The 12,816-nt window shown below is 38.7% G+C and overlaps 2 protein-coding genes across 3 annotated transcripts in view; one reads left to right on the top strand and one right to left on the bottom strand.

Moving 5' to 3' along the window:
* On the bottom strand, positions 1-12,122 carry LOC111339158 (N-acetylgalactosamine kinase). The gene is made up of 15 exons (XM_022945751.2): positions 12,002-12,122; positions 10,185-10,273; positions 9,340-9,463; positions 8,381-8,456; positions 7,884-7,955; positions 7,638-7,721; positions 6,681-6,739; positions 5,726-5,765; positions 5,020-5,103; positions 4,550-4,624; positions 3,589-3,677; positions 2,940-3,015; positions 1,924-2,076; positions 1,475-1,569; positions 1-1,384 (listed from the first exon to the last, which is right to left on the bottom strand). Exons 1-15 carry the CDS (start codon positions 12,094-12,096, stop codon positions 1,177-1,179), a joined length of 1,419 nt encoding a protein of 472 aa, XP_022801486.2. The 5' UTR covers positions 12,097-12,122; the 3' UTR covers positions 1-1,176.
* The window catches only part of LOC111339157 (uncharacterized), a 23,405-nt gene continuing 22,699 nt past the window's right edge, over positions 12,111-12,816 (top strand). For both annotated transcript variants that reach the window (XM_022945748.2, XM_022945750.2), the window contains exon 1: positions 12,111-12,489. In XM_022945748.2, the coding sequence (XP_022801483.2) occupies positions 12,327-12,489 (163 nt within the window). In that variant the 5' untranslated portion in view covers positions 12,111-12,326. The remainder of the gene's footprint in view (positions 12,490-12,816) is intronic.

The following is a 12,816-nucleotide window of genomic DNA, read 5'->3' on the forward strand; positions in this document are numbered from 1 at the left end:
TGATCTTGCCAGTAAAATTTAATCCACATTTCTCTCCCTAAATCAGTGTTAGTAGTATTTATGAGAAAAGGTTTTGTACATTACAAGGTCAATTGTGTTATAAAAAGGCGTTTTTTTTTCAATCGTTTGTCAAATCATTCATTCTTTGCAACCTGTATTTAGCGGTCAACCCGTAGAAAGCTCCAAGTGGGACCGCTTGATACAGGTTTGTCTGTACTAAGTTCTTTAAACCTTTAAACCAGCACATCACAATCAACATTCTCCATACCCTTCTTCGTACATTTCCTTTGGTACAGACAAGGAGGATTCGTTTAAAAATCAAAGCTTCCTAGCTTGAGGGTGGTAGAGAGGGGCTCAAGACCACGTTTCACGGAAAATAAATTGGTCCTTTCACAGTTCACGGGAAGTAACATTACTGTCGAAACTACAACCAAAATCACGGTTCACGACGAATTAAATACTTCTTTCTCATTTCACAGAAAATTATTTTGGAAAATCATGGTTCACGGCTACTAATGAAATCACGAATCACAAGAAAAAAAAAAAAGAAGCCATTTAACGTTTCATGGGAAAAAAAAAAGACCATTCACGAATTACGAAAATACTCTTTACCACCCTCTAGCTTGGCGATCATATCCTTGACTCTCATGATCTAAATGTACCATTTAGCAGTATTACTGTAAGCCGTGAGGAGAATTTGGATGCTGATCGCTCTTACTTTTTTTAAAGGTTAACCCTCAATCATTTTATCTGTCGGTAGAGCTCAGATGGAACTCAGAAAAATGACAAATGTTTAATTCACAACTTAAAGGAAAGCAACGCGGGTAAGTATGTCTCCCTTCTGGCGAAGGATGTAAACGATTTATCCGTGTGTAACTTTAACCCGTGTATTCATTGGATTGCTGACTGATAAAATTCTTATCGATTGAGTTTGGTCGGGCCGGACGAGAAAATATTGGGCCATCGGTCATGAGACACGGACCGAGCGCAGCGAGGTCCGTACATCATGACCGAGAGCTAAATATTCTCCCGTCCGGCCCTACCAATCAGTCAATAAGTATAAGTACAAAGTAATTTTCCTGAATAGGTGGCTCGCGCTCGCTATGCTTTACTCGCAGTATTTCTTATTTCAGACCTATATACTGACCCTTTTTTTATCTCTAAGTCAAAAATATATTACTTAAGTTTAAGTATCGCCGCACCACTCCCCGGCTGAGTCGCAAACAAACTCTCGGAAACCCTTTTAAGCCTGTCTGGGTCAGCGGCATAGTATCCGTCGTGCACTTGTTTCACGAAGCCATTGAGGACATCAGTAGGCACCAGGGACACCGTGCAACCGCCCCATCCCGCTCCTGTGAGCCTGGAGCCAACTGCTCCAGCTCGCCTAAAAAAATTCAGAGACATCGAAAACACCTCTTGGAGTAAAATATGACAACTTTATTGATGAAAAATCCCAGAGAAACAGAATAAATACCTGCACTGTTGTACCAACTGGTCAAGTTCCTCGCAGCTGCACTCGTACATCTTACTACAACTTTCATGGCTGTCATTCATAAGACCACCGAGGACCTGCTCACAGACAAGACACAAAGTTGGCTGTCACATGAAAGTCGTAGAGCAAGACTGATCCTACAGTTGATCAACTGACCAATCACATTATAAGCCAATAACACAAACAAACAATCAAAATTCTGGAAAACTAGACACCAGTGCCAAGCGCAGGGAACAAGACAACTGTTGGGTGGGAAAATATGCAGCCAACTCCAAAGGCGGGAAAACACGCAACCGGTGCAAGGGCAGAAAAGCATGCAACCAGCGTTAGGAGCGAAATAGTGGGTAAAAGTATGTCACCCATACCCAGCGCAGAAAACATGCAACCTGTGCCAAAATGAGGACATGCAAACGAAACCAAACCGTTACTACCTGAACAGCATTAGCAGGTTTTTCCCCGCACACTGACTTAAACTTGAGCACTCTAGCAGCTTCAGAATACACGTGTTTGGCTCGATCATGCAACTTGAAGCTGGTCACTCCCGCTGTTGAAGGACTCATGCACTGGTTCACTAACTCCTCGTCCTGGGAAAACACAAACCAACAGACGGAAATGTCATCACAGTGGATACGTATGGCCAAATCTTTGGCAAGATTTCTGTCTGACCCCATACTTCATTATTAACGCAGTTCTTTGATAAAGTAAGAAAACAATGGCGAAAACAATAGATTGTATTTGGGGCTACGGTTTTGTTTTAGAATAGGGGCTATAGGGAAATCTTTCCTAATCTTTGCCTTAAAGAGGAGAGCAACAACTTTGCTGAGCTTCCCCGTTTGAATAATAAAAAGAAAAACAGCAAACATTTTTCATTTCAGCATGATTCCTACTCTTTGATGGTGGAGGCGCGGTGGCCTCATGGTTGGTGCGCTCGACTCCGGATCGAGTGGTCCTGGTTCGAGCCCCGGCCGGCGGGACATTGTGTTGTGTTCTTAGGCAAGACACTTTACTCTCACAGTGCCTCTCTTCACCCAGGTGTATAAATGGGTACCGGCAATTTAATGCTGGGGGTAACCCTGCGATGGACTGGCATCCCATCCAGGGGGGAGTAGAAATACTCCTAGTCGCTTCATGCTACAGAAACCGGAGTTAAGCACCGGCCTAATGGGCCACTAGGCTCGTAAACAGACTTTACCTTTTACGTACTCTTTGGTACACAGCTTACTAAATGATTGTAATATGTAAGGAAATATAAGAGGGAGTATTTCTCAGGACATCTCAAATCGTATTTTAAGACTACTTCTCCTTGAGAACAAATCTAGTCACAGAGACTACGTTCTTTACCCCTGAAAATTGTCTGCTATCGCAAGGGTCGTTATTTCAGCGGGCACCTCTTGGACAATGCTAATTTCCTACTTTCCGTCTGTTCGAATTTATACGCTAAACGTACCGTGAGTTCAAAGTATTCACAAAGCTCTTTCTTCATGTATGGCTCGGCATGGAGGCATGAGTCCACCATTTCAACCCTACATGAATACGGCGAGATAAAAAAAAAAACAGATGCATCTTAAATGTTCAATCCACACTTTTGATAAATCAGCGACTAAGATTTGAGGCTACTTGTTCTTTGATAAAATACGTTGAAGTTAGATTAGATTTCAGGCAAAGGAATCCCAACAAACGGGAATAGGTACAGAACCCATCTCCCTGTAGGTCCAGAAAAGAAGATGGAGATGGATCAGCCATGTGCTCCGAATGCCACCATCAGTCCGGCCCAGAGTCGTCCCCCAATAAACTCCTGACAGCCGATCAAAGAAAGGCCGTCCTAACAAAACTTGAAGGAGAACTGCAGGGAGGAACAGAGGCTAGACACGAGGGCAGCTTGACCAACTGGCAACCGACAGAAATCGAAGGCGTTCTCTACTCGAAGCTTTGTATGTAAAAGCGCACGAAGAGGACAAACTAGTCCCAATCTCACATTTGTTATTAGAGGGTTTACAGACAATTTATTAGGTTAAATCGAAAGTATAACTATAACTATAGGTCAGCAATTTTATCTTAAATGGCACAGATTGCGCGTCGAGAATGGAAACGCTTACATTTCATCCAAGCTCTTTTCTGCACCTTGTTGTACCTCACTCAAACGACGAACACTTTTCCAGTCCAGTCCACATTTCTTAGCCAGGACCTGTTTTGGGAAGAGAAGGTCACAAGAGTGTCAACGAAAAGGATCCAATCTGACCACCTACCATGTTGGATCTTAACCCAGTTTCTCCTGGATAGAATGCTAATTCGCCGTTCCCCCATCCCCTTACGAAAATTAAAAAGGGTCGTTCCTGATCTTTACTATGAGAATGAGGCTTCTGGAAAAAAACACGAAACAATTGGCAATTGGGAGCCAAAGCTAGCCTGCACATTTTGACGAGCGAGTGCTCAGTGAGTGAGTGAGTGAGTGCGTGAGAGAGAGAGAGAGAGAGAGAGAGAGAGAGAGAGAGAGAGAGAGAGAGATGTGTACTAAGGGAGTGAGCGACAGTGAAAAAAAAAAAGGAGGTGAGTGTGGGGGAGTGAACATTATGCCCCTCTCCGCCCCCTCCCCCTATCGTCGACTCTACATGACAGGTTGAATAGACAATCGCGCGCTTCTTAACGTTAACTTTGCCTAAAAAGACACCTGAACTGCAGGCTAAGCCAGGGCTAAATTATGGATCCAGCACTGTAACCATTTGACCCGTGCTTTTCCTTGTGCATCTCTCTGTTTTCAGTAGCCTGTTGAACAGAGTTCATTTTTGGGTTTTCCAGGTTAACAGAGGCAAGTGTGATACGAGCGCGAGAAGAGTGCGAAAAAAAAAATTACGTACGAGAAAGGAACGCGAAGGCTGAGTCACGTAGGAGAGGAAAAGTGACTCGTCATTGATTTCGAGGTCGTCCACGTGCGAGTGTCTCAGCCCTCAGCGGGCTACTGCTACATTATTCCTCCAAGCAGAAAAAAATGATATGTGTCAGGCTTGGAAGGCGCTTTTTTTAATTTCTGATATGCAGAACTGCGTTTACTAATAATACCTTTGCTGCTAGACGACACTCGACCACTCTTGCATTGAAATGCGTACCAGCTGTCGCAGATTTCTTCATCTCCACCTGTAAAGACAAGAAAAAAAGAACATGTCTAAACGTCTTGAACGCGTGGCTCATCCTGTTGGACAGTTTTAGTAGCAGTAAGTGACTCAGAGTACAGCTACTTCCCCTCCCCCCCCCCCCCACCCCCTCGCTGCATCGGATGCCAGTCAATCACAAGTCACTCTCCTGCCAGCACATGCATTTCTGCAGTTTTCGCTAACAGTACACCGTTGTACTCATTTGTTCTTCAGCGTGTACAGGGGCCTTGCGAGAATACTTATCACCTCATTCGGTGATGTCAATCTTTTATTTCAAGTGTGATGTCATTCATTCTTGTTGTTAGCTAAGAACAACGCTGGTCGCATTTCTGATTTTCTGGATTTTTAATTCCTTAAAAAGAATTATTGGTTACATACCAAGCTATTCGCAATCACGAAAACAATGCCATCTGGAAGGGTGACATCATAAGCTCTTATTGGATCAAACTCGATGTGCTTTGCCTGCAAGAGTCAAAAATGAGAAAAAAAATGAGGCAAAAAAACTGTTTTGCTGGCTAGTATTGTTTGCAAGTCCAAAGAAGGTTTGAAAGATATATAAACTTTACATTTTACTCTGTAATAGATCTAGCCACTACTTTATTTCTCAGTTCATGTACAATCCTTTTGCCATCTACCATCATGATAATTCCAATTTTTAATTCGTTGTTTCCCCTTTTGCATTTTCTGTAGTGACGTTATCCCAATGGCATGCTTGTCTATTACGCTTTGTGTCATAAGTTAGCCCCCTGATATATGCAAACAGCATCTACTTTCGACTAGAAATTCACAGCCCAAGTAGTTTGATCATCATGGGAAACAAAAGGTTTCTTTTGTCTCTCATGCATTTCAAAAAACGCAAAGAAAGGCACTAGGCAAGTGGATGTAATTTATATAATTAGGTTGTATTTTCAAATTTAAGTCCAAAACCAGCAAATAAAAAGAAAAAGAAATACGTTTTCAAATGATCATTTTCTAGCAAATATTAGACGCAGCAAAAGACGGCAACATAGTTTGTTTTTCGACACATACAGCTTTCAATCAGATTCTTCACAATTTCCGTCTAATGAGGAAATGATTTGCTTACTGTTCCTGGCTCAGCCAAAAAGGAAATAGATTGGTCCATTCTGCAAAGCACACATCAGTTAGTGTAAAGAATTTCATTGATCTGATGATAATATCAAGAAGTTGTCAAGTGTTGAAGATAAATTACCGTTCAAAATAGGTAAAGGAGCTTTAAATTTGGTTTAACTGTGAATTCAAGGTACCAGCAGGACATAATTTAGCGACATTAATTCTGTTACTAGTGTTGGTATAATGATTGTAATCTCTATCTGACATTAATGGTGTAAGTAATGTAACAGTGTAACCTTTGTTAAAAAAGGGTTACTGTCAGTGCTAGAGATGACTCCAGAAGTCACGAAAATATCCCACATCTAGTGGGTAAATTTCCACAAAGTTTGGGATTGAGACTGCCTCAAATGGCTGCAGGAGCAAATTCCAGTTTCAGAATCACAAAGCAAGTACAAGTCACACCTGTTAAACAGGTGTCATCTTGTCCGTTTTAAATTTTGTCAGGTGAGCATAAGCAAGTGGACAAAGTGCAATTGAGGAGTGGGCATAATTCATGACTCGCCCTTAGCAATCTGCTCATGCTTGCCTTGCCCTGGCTTCAGCCTCCACTTCCTTGAAAAATTGTTTAAAAAAAAAAATGACGTCAGTCCCACAGGCTTCTAGGGTTATCATCACTCCCTCTGAAAGATAGACTACCACAGATTACCCTCTAGAGTTTTGCCAACAATTTTCGGTTGCCAATTGATACTGAAATCCTTAAGAGACAGACAGAGAAGAAGACAGTGAAATGTCCCACCAAAGAAAACTAGCCAGATCTGGGACCTTTTTTGTAATTTAGCACACTAATGATTAACCTTCACTTCACTCACACCAATATTATCATTGTCTATCATTGTATACATCACAAAAAAATGTCTTAAAAATTTTTGTAATGCTTCATGTGCTAGAATCTCTCAAAGCATGCATACCCTCCTCCTTCAGTTCCAATGTAGCGCTCACATTTTGTACATATCTCCGCCAGTTCATGCTGTTCAACAAAAACAAAAATTAAAAGCATGAGCTTTTCACAGGGTTTGGATTATACAGCAAAATTACTAAGGTAAAAAACAAGTGAAGAGAAATTGGAATTTAAAATAGACAGTGAATCTGTATGAAATTATATATATTTTCCTTCAAGTTGACTCAATTAAAGGTGAATGATCACAATTAAGTTTGTTTTTGTGTCTGAAACCCTTAACTTTTTAACCCCTAAGAGTGACCACATGTAGCATCTGATTTCACCTTACAAAGTCAGCCCTGGATCAAACTTTATTACGGTCACAAGAAGAAATGAAATGATCACCAACTAAAGATGCTATTGATTATCAAAAAAATTCTGCTGTCAGGACCTTAGGAAGTGTACAGAGAATATTTTATAGGAAAATTAATTAATTACTTGATGAGGGAATTCCGCATTAAATTGCATGCTAAAACCGATATCACACAAATCACAAAGCGATGAGTGCAACATTGGTTTTCAAGTGCAATTTAATGTGGAATTCACAAGTCAAGTAATGAATTTTCCTTGAATTGTATAATTGAGTAAAAATGAGAAAAAAAAAAAGAAAACAGCATTACTTATAGTTGTTATGTATACATAGATGTGAAACAACATTACTTAGCCTCATTTTCAACTCGCAACTCCACGCTGCCAGAATACCTCGCTTTATTAACCAATCAGAATGCAAGATTTTATTCAAAGATGCAATTCATACTGATCTTTGGACAAAAAGGGCTTCAAGATACAATTATTAGAGTTTCATTCTAATGGGATAAGACTAAAATGTGTACTAGCAGCTTTAACTGAAATGATGAACATCCAAATTATTTCAGATAAGAGTCAGTTCACCATAAAAATTCTGGTTTAACTGGTTTATAGAACACACCTTACTAAGCTTGAGCCCATTGGCATGAAGTGTCGCCAGTCCTGAGCAACAAACCAAAGCTGACGAACTTGACAGCCCTGCACTCTGATGGAAAAAGAGAAAATAAAGCTAGTGGGCTTATAAAAGACTATAAAGTTGGACATTTCGTATTTAAAAAAAATTGAGGTTACAAATCACAACAAAAGATTAATTTTTCATACACTTAAGTTACTAAAAAGTACATAATTTCCAATTGACATTTCAAACCTTTGGAACAGTTCCATCTATAATGAGGTTCATTCCAATTGTAGATTCAATCTTCATATGATCCACTAAACCCTTAAAAATTTAATGAAAGGTAACAGTCATAAGATGGCTGATATGTTTGTAATGAATAAGAGTCATAATAATGATTATATTAATTTCACCTATCATAGTTAATTGCATGAGTAGACTTTTTGAGGGTATAATTTGGATATATCAACAAAGTTGAAATGGTAAATTGGCCACCGTAACAATTACAAAAGCTGACGTTTCGAGCGTTAGCCCTTCGCTCCGACAAAGGGCTAACGCTCAAAACGTCAGCTTTTGTAATCGTTACAGTGGCCAATTTACCATTTCAAATTTGTTGATATATCCAAATTATTTCGTTACTCCCACCGACGCAGCCCCAAACAGTTTCTTTCGAAACTATCAGCCTTTATTTTTGAGGGTATAGTCAGTTTATCAAAATAATTATTTGATCAAAATGCTTTAATCGATACCTTATAGCCACAGAGAAAGTAATGGTACCATTCCTTTCCATCAATCTTATAATCTTCACAGCTCACACTGAAATCCCTGGTAAAAAAAAAAGGTGAAACAAGAAAAAAGTAAATGTGCATATATTCTGGACTCGACACTAATGGTAGCAAACTAGCCACAGACTAATAGAAATTCAGTTTTGGCCAGTGGTTTTCGATTTCTACTAACCAGTTTGGCTAGTAAACAAACTGAAATTGTTGTAACATCTAAGTTGTCACTAGCCACTTAGCTAGTAAGTTGAAAAGTTAGTGTTGAGCCCTGATATTACATTTTTATTTTGCTGATATATCCCACGTGGGGAGGATTAGGACACAGTAAATCAAACATGGCTGTGGTTGTTGGGGTTAAGCTGTCAACCCTTTGACCCCTTTTAGTGACTAGCATCTAATTTCTCCTTACAATATCACCCCTGAATCAAATATTAAGGTTAAGAGAGTAAAACAAATGATCACCAGCTGTTACAGAAACTATTGATTGTTAAACAAATTCTCCTTGTCAAAACCTTAGGAAATGAATATAGAACAGTATGGAGAATATGCATACTGACGTTAGGGTGAATAGGGTTAAATAAAAAATACTCTTATATTAGGTTATCTTTGTATCTTTTTAAGATATTATTTTCAAAATGAGAGTACTTTAATGGAGCTGATTTATTTGTTAACGCTCAATTCTTTCTTCCAAATATTTCTAAATTTGCAAATTAGTAACACAATAAGTTTGAAATCACATCCAGCTTGCTGATAAGTATGTCTATTCTTTTACTTGCTTACAGACCTGATCTATTTATATTGCAAGAAATATATAAGTATACCACCCCTGGATGGAAGTGCCCCCTTTTTTGCTCCCTCCTCCCTGTACTCTTTGGAGATTTCTCTATCCTCTGTAGACTATCTCTGTCAGATTGTTCTTTATTACTTACTGAAAGTCTTCAAATGTGTTAGATATGTTAAGCATTTTCTGGTCATTAGTTGCCACTGCTATCACAATATCTTGTTCCACAGCCATTGGTAACACACCATAACCACAGTAGTCTATGTGTTCTCCTGTAAAATATGTTATCACAGATTGGAACCTGCATAGCCAGTGGTTTTGTGTCAACCTTGAAACACTTGAGGGGCCAAGTAGTGAGAAGTTTAGGATGAGCAAAAGTGGGAACAACTACAGTGAACAGTTCTACCAATTAACACTTAAAAGTGCACACAAAACCACCAGCCACATAGCATCATAATATTCTAATTATAAATAAATTAATGAGTATGGTCAAATGTGAAATTATGATATAGGAAAACTCATTGCTGCACAATGGGCACACAGGATATTTGTCACTAGTATAAATTCAGGGCTGTGGTCTAGCAGTGCCTGGTGGCCCCTGGCACCTTACTTTTGCTCTTGCACAACTCAGGAATCTTAGTTCTTTAATAAAAAGCATATGCTGGGCACATTGGATTTTACAGTTTCAGATCACTGGGCTCCCTTCAATTTTTCTTAGAGCACAACCTTGAAATTCATCAAAAAGTGCTGCCAGCGAAATGAATCATCACACAGCACAGTGTGTAAATGTTTTAGTTAAAAATGATTTTAGGTTAAAATGAATTCATTAAAAACTCCTTTGATTTATGTTTTCCATGTTTAAGGTTTAGGGTAATGTATCTAGAGGAATAGGAAATTGGAATAGCTTGCAAATGCATCTATCTTGACCTGGAATTGATTTTAAATTACAACATAAATGTATGACACAGTCAAACATAATGTAGTACCACATACCAATAATGTTTACTCTTCCAGGAGCTCTTGCATAGAATTCTGGAGAACAGCCAAACTTGCTATGAAATGCCTCCTTGATTTTCTCATATCTGATAAAAGGGATCAAGACAGTAAACACCATAGACAGGGTTGACAAATGTATCATAGGAGCCTCAAATTTTCACAGCTTGATAATGCAGGAAACTTAGCAATAATATACTATGCCAGATTTATTTTTGTCCTTATATAACCTTAGATCTTCGGATAGTATTTTACTTTCTCTGCCAGTTACTCGATCCAAGACGTTAGGTGATCGAGCTTTTATGGTCGCAGCGCCAAGGCTCTGGAACTCTCTTCCAAAAGAACTTTGACTGATTACTAATGTGAACAGTTTAAGGCGCATATTAAGACTTATCTTTTTAAAACTTTTTATCGGTGAGCAATTTTATATTCAGTTCTATTCTCAGTTTGACATATTATATTGTTTAAGTTAATTTTTAATTTAATCAAAAGTGTAATGCGCTTTTGATCATTGTATGTAAAAAGCGCACTATAAATTGATAAATTATTATTATTATTATTATTATTTTTTATTTATGGCAGAAGTGCAGAGGTTTACTGTTCTAGTTAAGACCCAAGAGGAATGGATATACTTAGAACTCCTGCTACAGTCCTGTTTCATGTTTGAACACACTACATTTGCTGAAATTCAGCTGCAAAACTGTTGGGGCAGGATCAAGAGAGTTTAGTTTGTGTAGGTTTTGTTCCAGTTTTGTTGATATTTATGGTAAGATCAACAATTAGATTTGACATTTAACTGACACTATAGTTTCATGTACCTCAACAAGTTGAGATATCTTAGTTAATCTGTAGCCCAAATTTTATCGACTGAATTTTCACATGTCGGAATCTATTATTTAAGTTCTGCTCTTGAATAAATTTCCTTTGTGTAGGTACCCCTACTTTACATAGATGAACCATATGGGCTTAAGTGTACATGTAGTTTAAATTTCTTTCACTGTTTCAGCAATAAATGATTTTCAAACCTTTTTGTTAAACTACCATACCATACTAAAAAACTTTATTTTTCAAGAAACAAATATTACATTTGTAGTGATGCTACAATCTCTTAATGAATAATGGTGAAAAACTATGTAATTTTCTGCTAAAAATACTCTATAAAGAATGATGAAGGACCAATCTGCATACTGTGAACATGTTGTAGGTTGTAAAATCTAGGGGATGGGGAAGGTTAAAAAATCTTAGTTCTGAACTATCTTATAACCTTAAACACTTAATGATTTTTCCTTTGTTAAAATGCTAAAATCCATTCAGCTATAGGAAAGATTTCCATTCATAATCCAATACTATTCTGAATTAAAGCCATGGTCCCAAACGTAATATCTATTGTTTCGCTATTGTTTTCTTCCTCCAAGAACTGTATGTGTAATAAGTATGGTATGGGACTGTGCGGAAATCTTTCCAAGTTTCACACCAAACATAACAAGCCTTGAAGGGTGAAGAACATCACGTGATATTACATTCACGAACCGACCAGTCGGGTAAGTTACATGTACCATGTACCAGCCTGACATTAAATTCAATAGTCATTATGTTTTCCCACATTTGCACGATAAAATTTATCCTCCGATATATTCTTGCAAAACATAACAATCATCTATACAAAGGAACGATCTTGAAAATTAACTGCCGGGCGATCTTATTCCCGTACTGGAGGTTGAAAAAAAAAAAGCTTATCAAGGAAATGACGCAAGATTTTTGCCCCAAAACGAAAAACCACCCCCAAGCAGCGAGAAAAGGTAACTAAGATCTTTTACCTCAACGATGCTCTATCTGTAGATGCCCCGTAGATCTTTTCCAAGGAGGAATACGACGGTGGGCAATCCGGGAAATCTCCAGAACCGTTCGCCATCTTGCCTCGCAGTTCGAAAGGAAAGACTGGAACCAATACGCCAATGGTAGTAACCACTGAGAAACAAACTGAGGTCACGTACTGTTGGCTCGGTTCCGTCACGATACGTCATGACCAAAACATTAAATGTTCTTTCCTTGAAGTTCCGTGAGAAATGCCTCAAACAATGATACCAGCCTTGAATGTGTTGTTAGCCTTATTTTCAGCCGTTGTTGCGTAAATTCGTAACCATGTTTTACGTCCCAAGTGGTGCTCTAAGCGGAACACCGAGCAATGGTAGCAGTGACGGTGTCGATGGCGCGCAATTCTCGGTGTGCGCTTCTCGGAATTTGTCTGGGCTGTTAGACGAACAGCGAAAGAGAGGAGTTGGCATGGCCTTACTAACAATTACAGGTGTGTTCTTTAGTTCACTTCACAACTATTCCTTTCAGGATATTTACCGTAGATATACAATGTAGAGCGTGACTGATGTTAAATGATGCGCGTTTGTCTTTGCCATTTAATTGGAACATGGTTTTCCGGGAAAGATCTGGAGTCAACTTGGTACATGCGACCCAGTTTTGCTAGTCATATTTTACTATTTGAAGCTTTTTCCGGAAATACTAGTCATACCTGCGAACTTTGTATAGGTGCAATAATCAATGGCTTGATATATATAGCGTTAAGCCCAACCATATTCTTTTCCTTCTAAAAATATATTACTTTTCATTCACGTTCACA

The sequence above is a fragment of the Stylophora pistillata genome, chromosome 10, assembly GCF_964205215.1.
Source record: "Stylophora pistillata chromosome 10, jaStyPist1.2, whole genome shotgun sequence".
Taxonomy (NCBI): domain Eukaryota; kingdom Metazoa; phylum Cnidaria; class Anthozoa; order Scleractinia; family Pocilloporidae; genus Stylophora; species Stylophora pistillata.

Excerpts from the sequence above, each read along its gene's own strand:
- LOC111339158 (XM_022945751.2), bottom strand. The coding sequence starts at position 12,096 with ATGGCGAACGGTTCTGGAGATTTCCCGGATTGCCCACCGTCGTATTCC. Across the intron at positions 5,766-6,680 it reads ATTGGAACTGAAGGAGGAGG|AATGGACCAATCTATTTCCT; the intron begins GTATGCATGCTT and ends TGTGCTTTGCAG. Across the intron at positions 2,077-2,939 it reads GTGAATACTTTGAACTCACG|GACGAGGAGTTAGTGAACCA; the intron begins GTACGTTTAGCG and ends GTGTTTTCCCAG.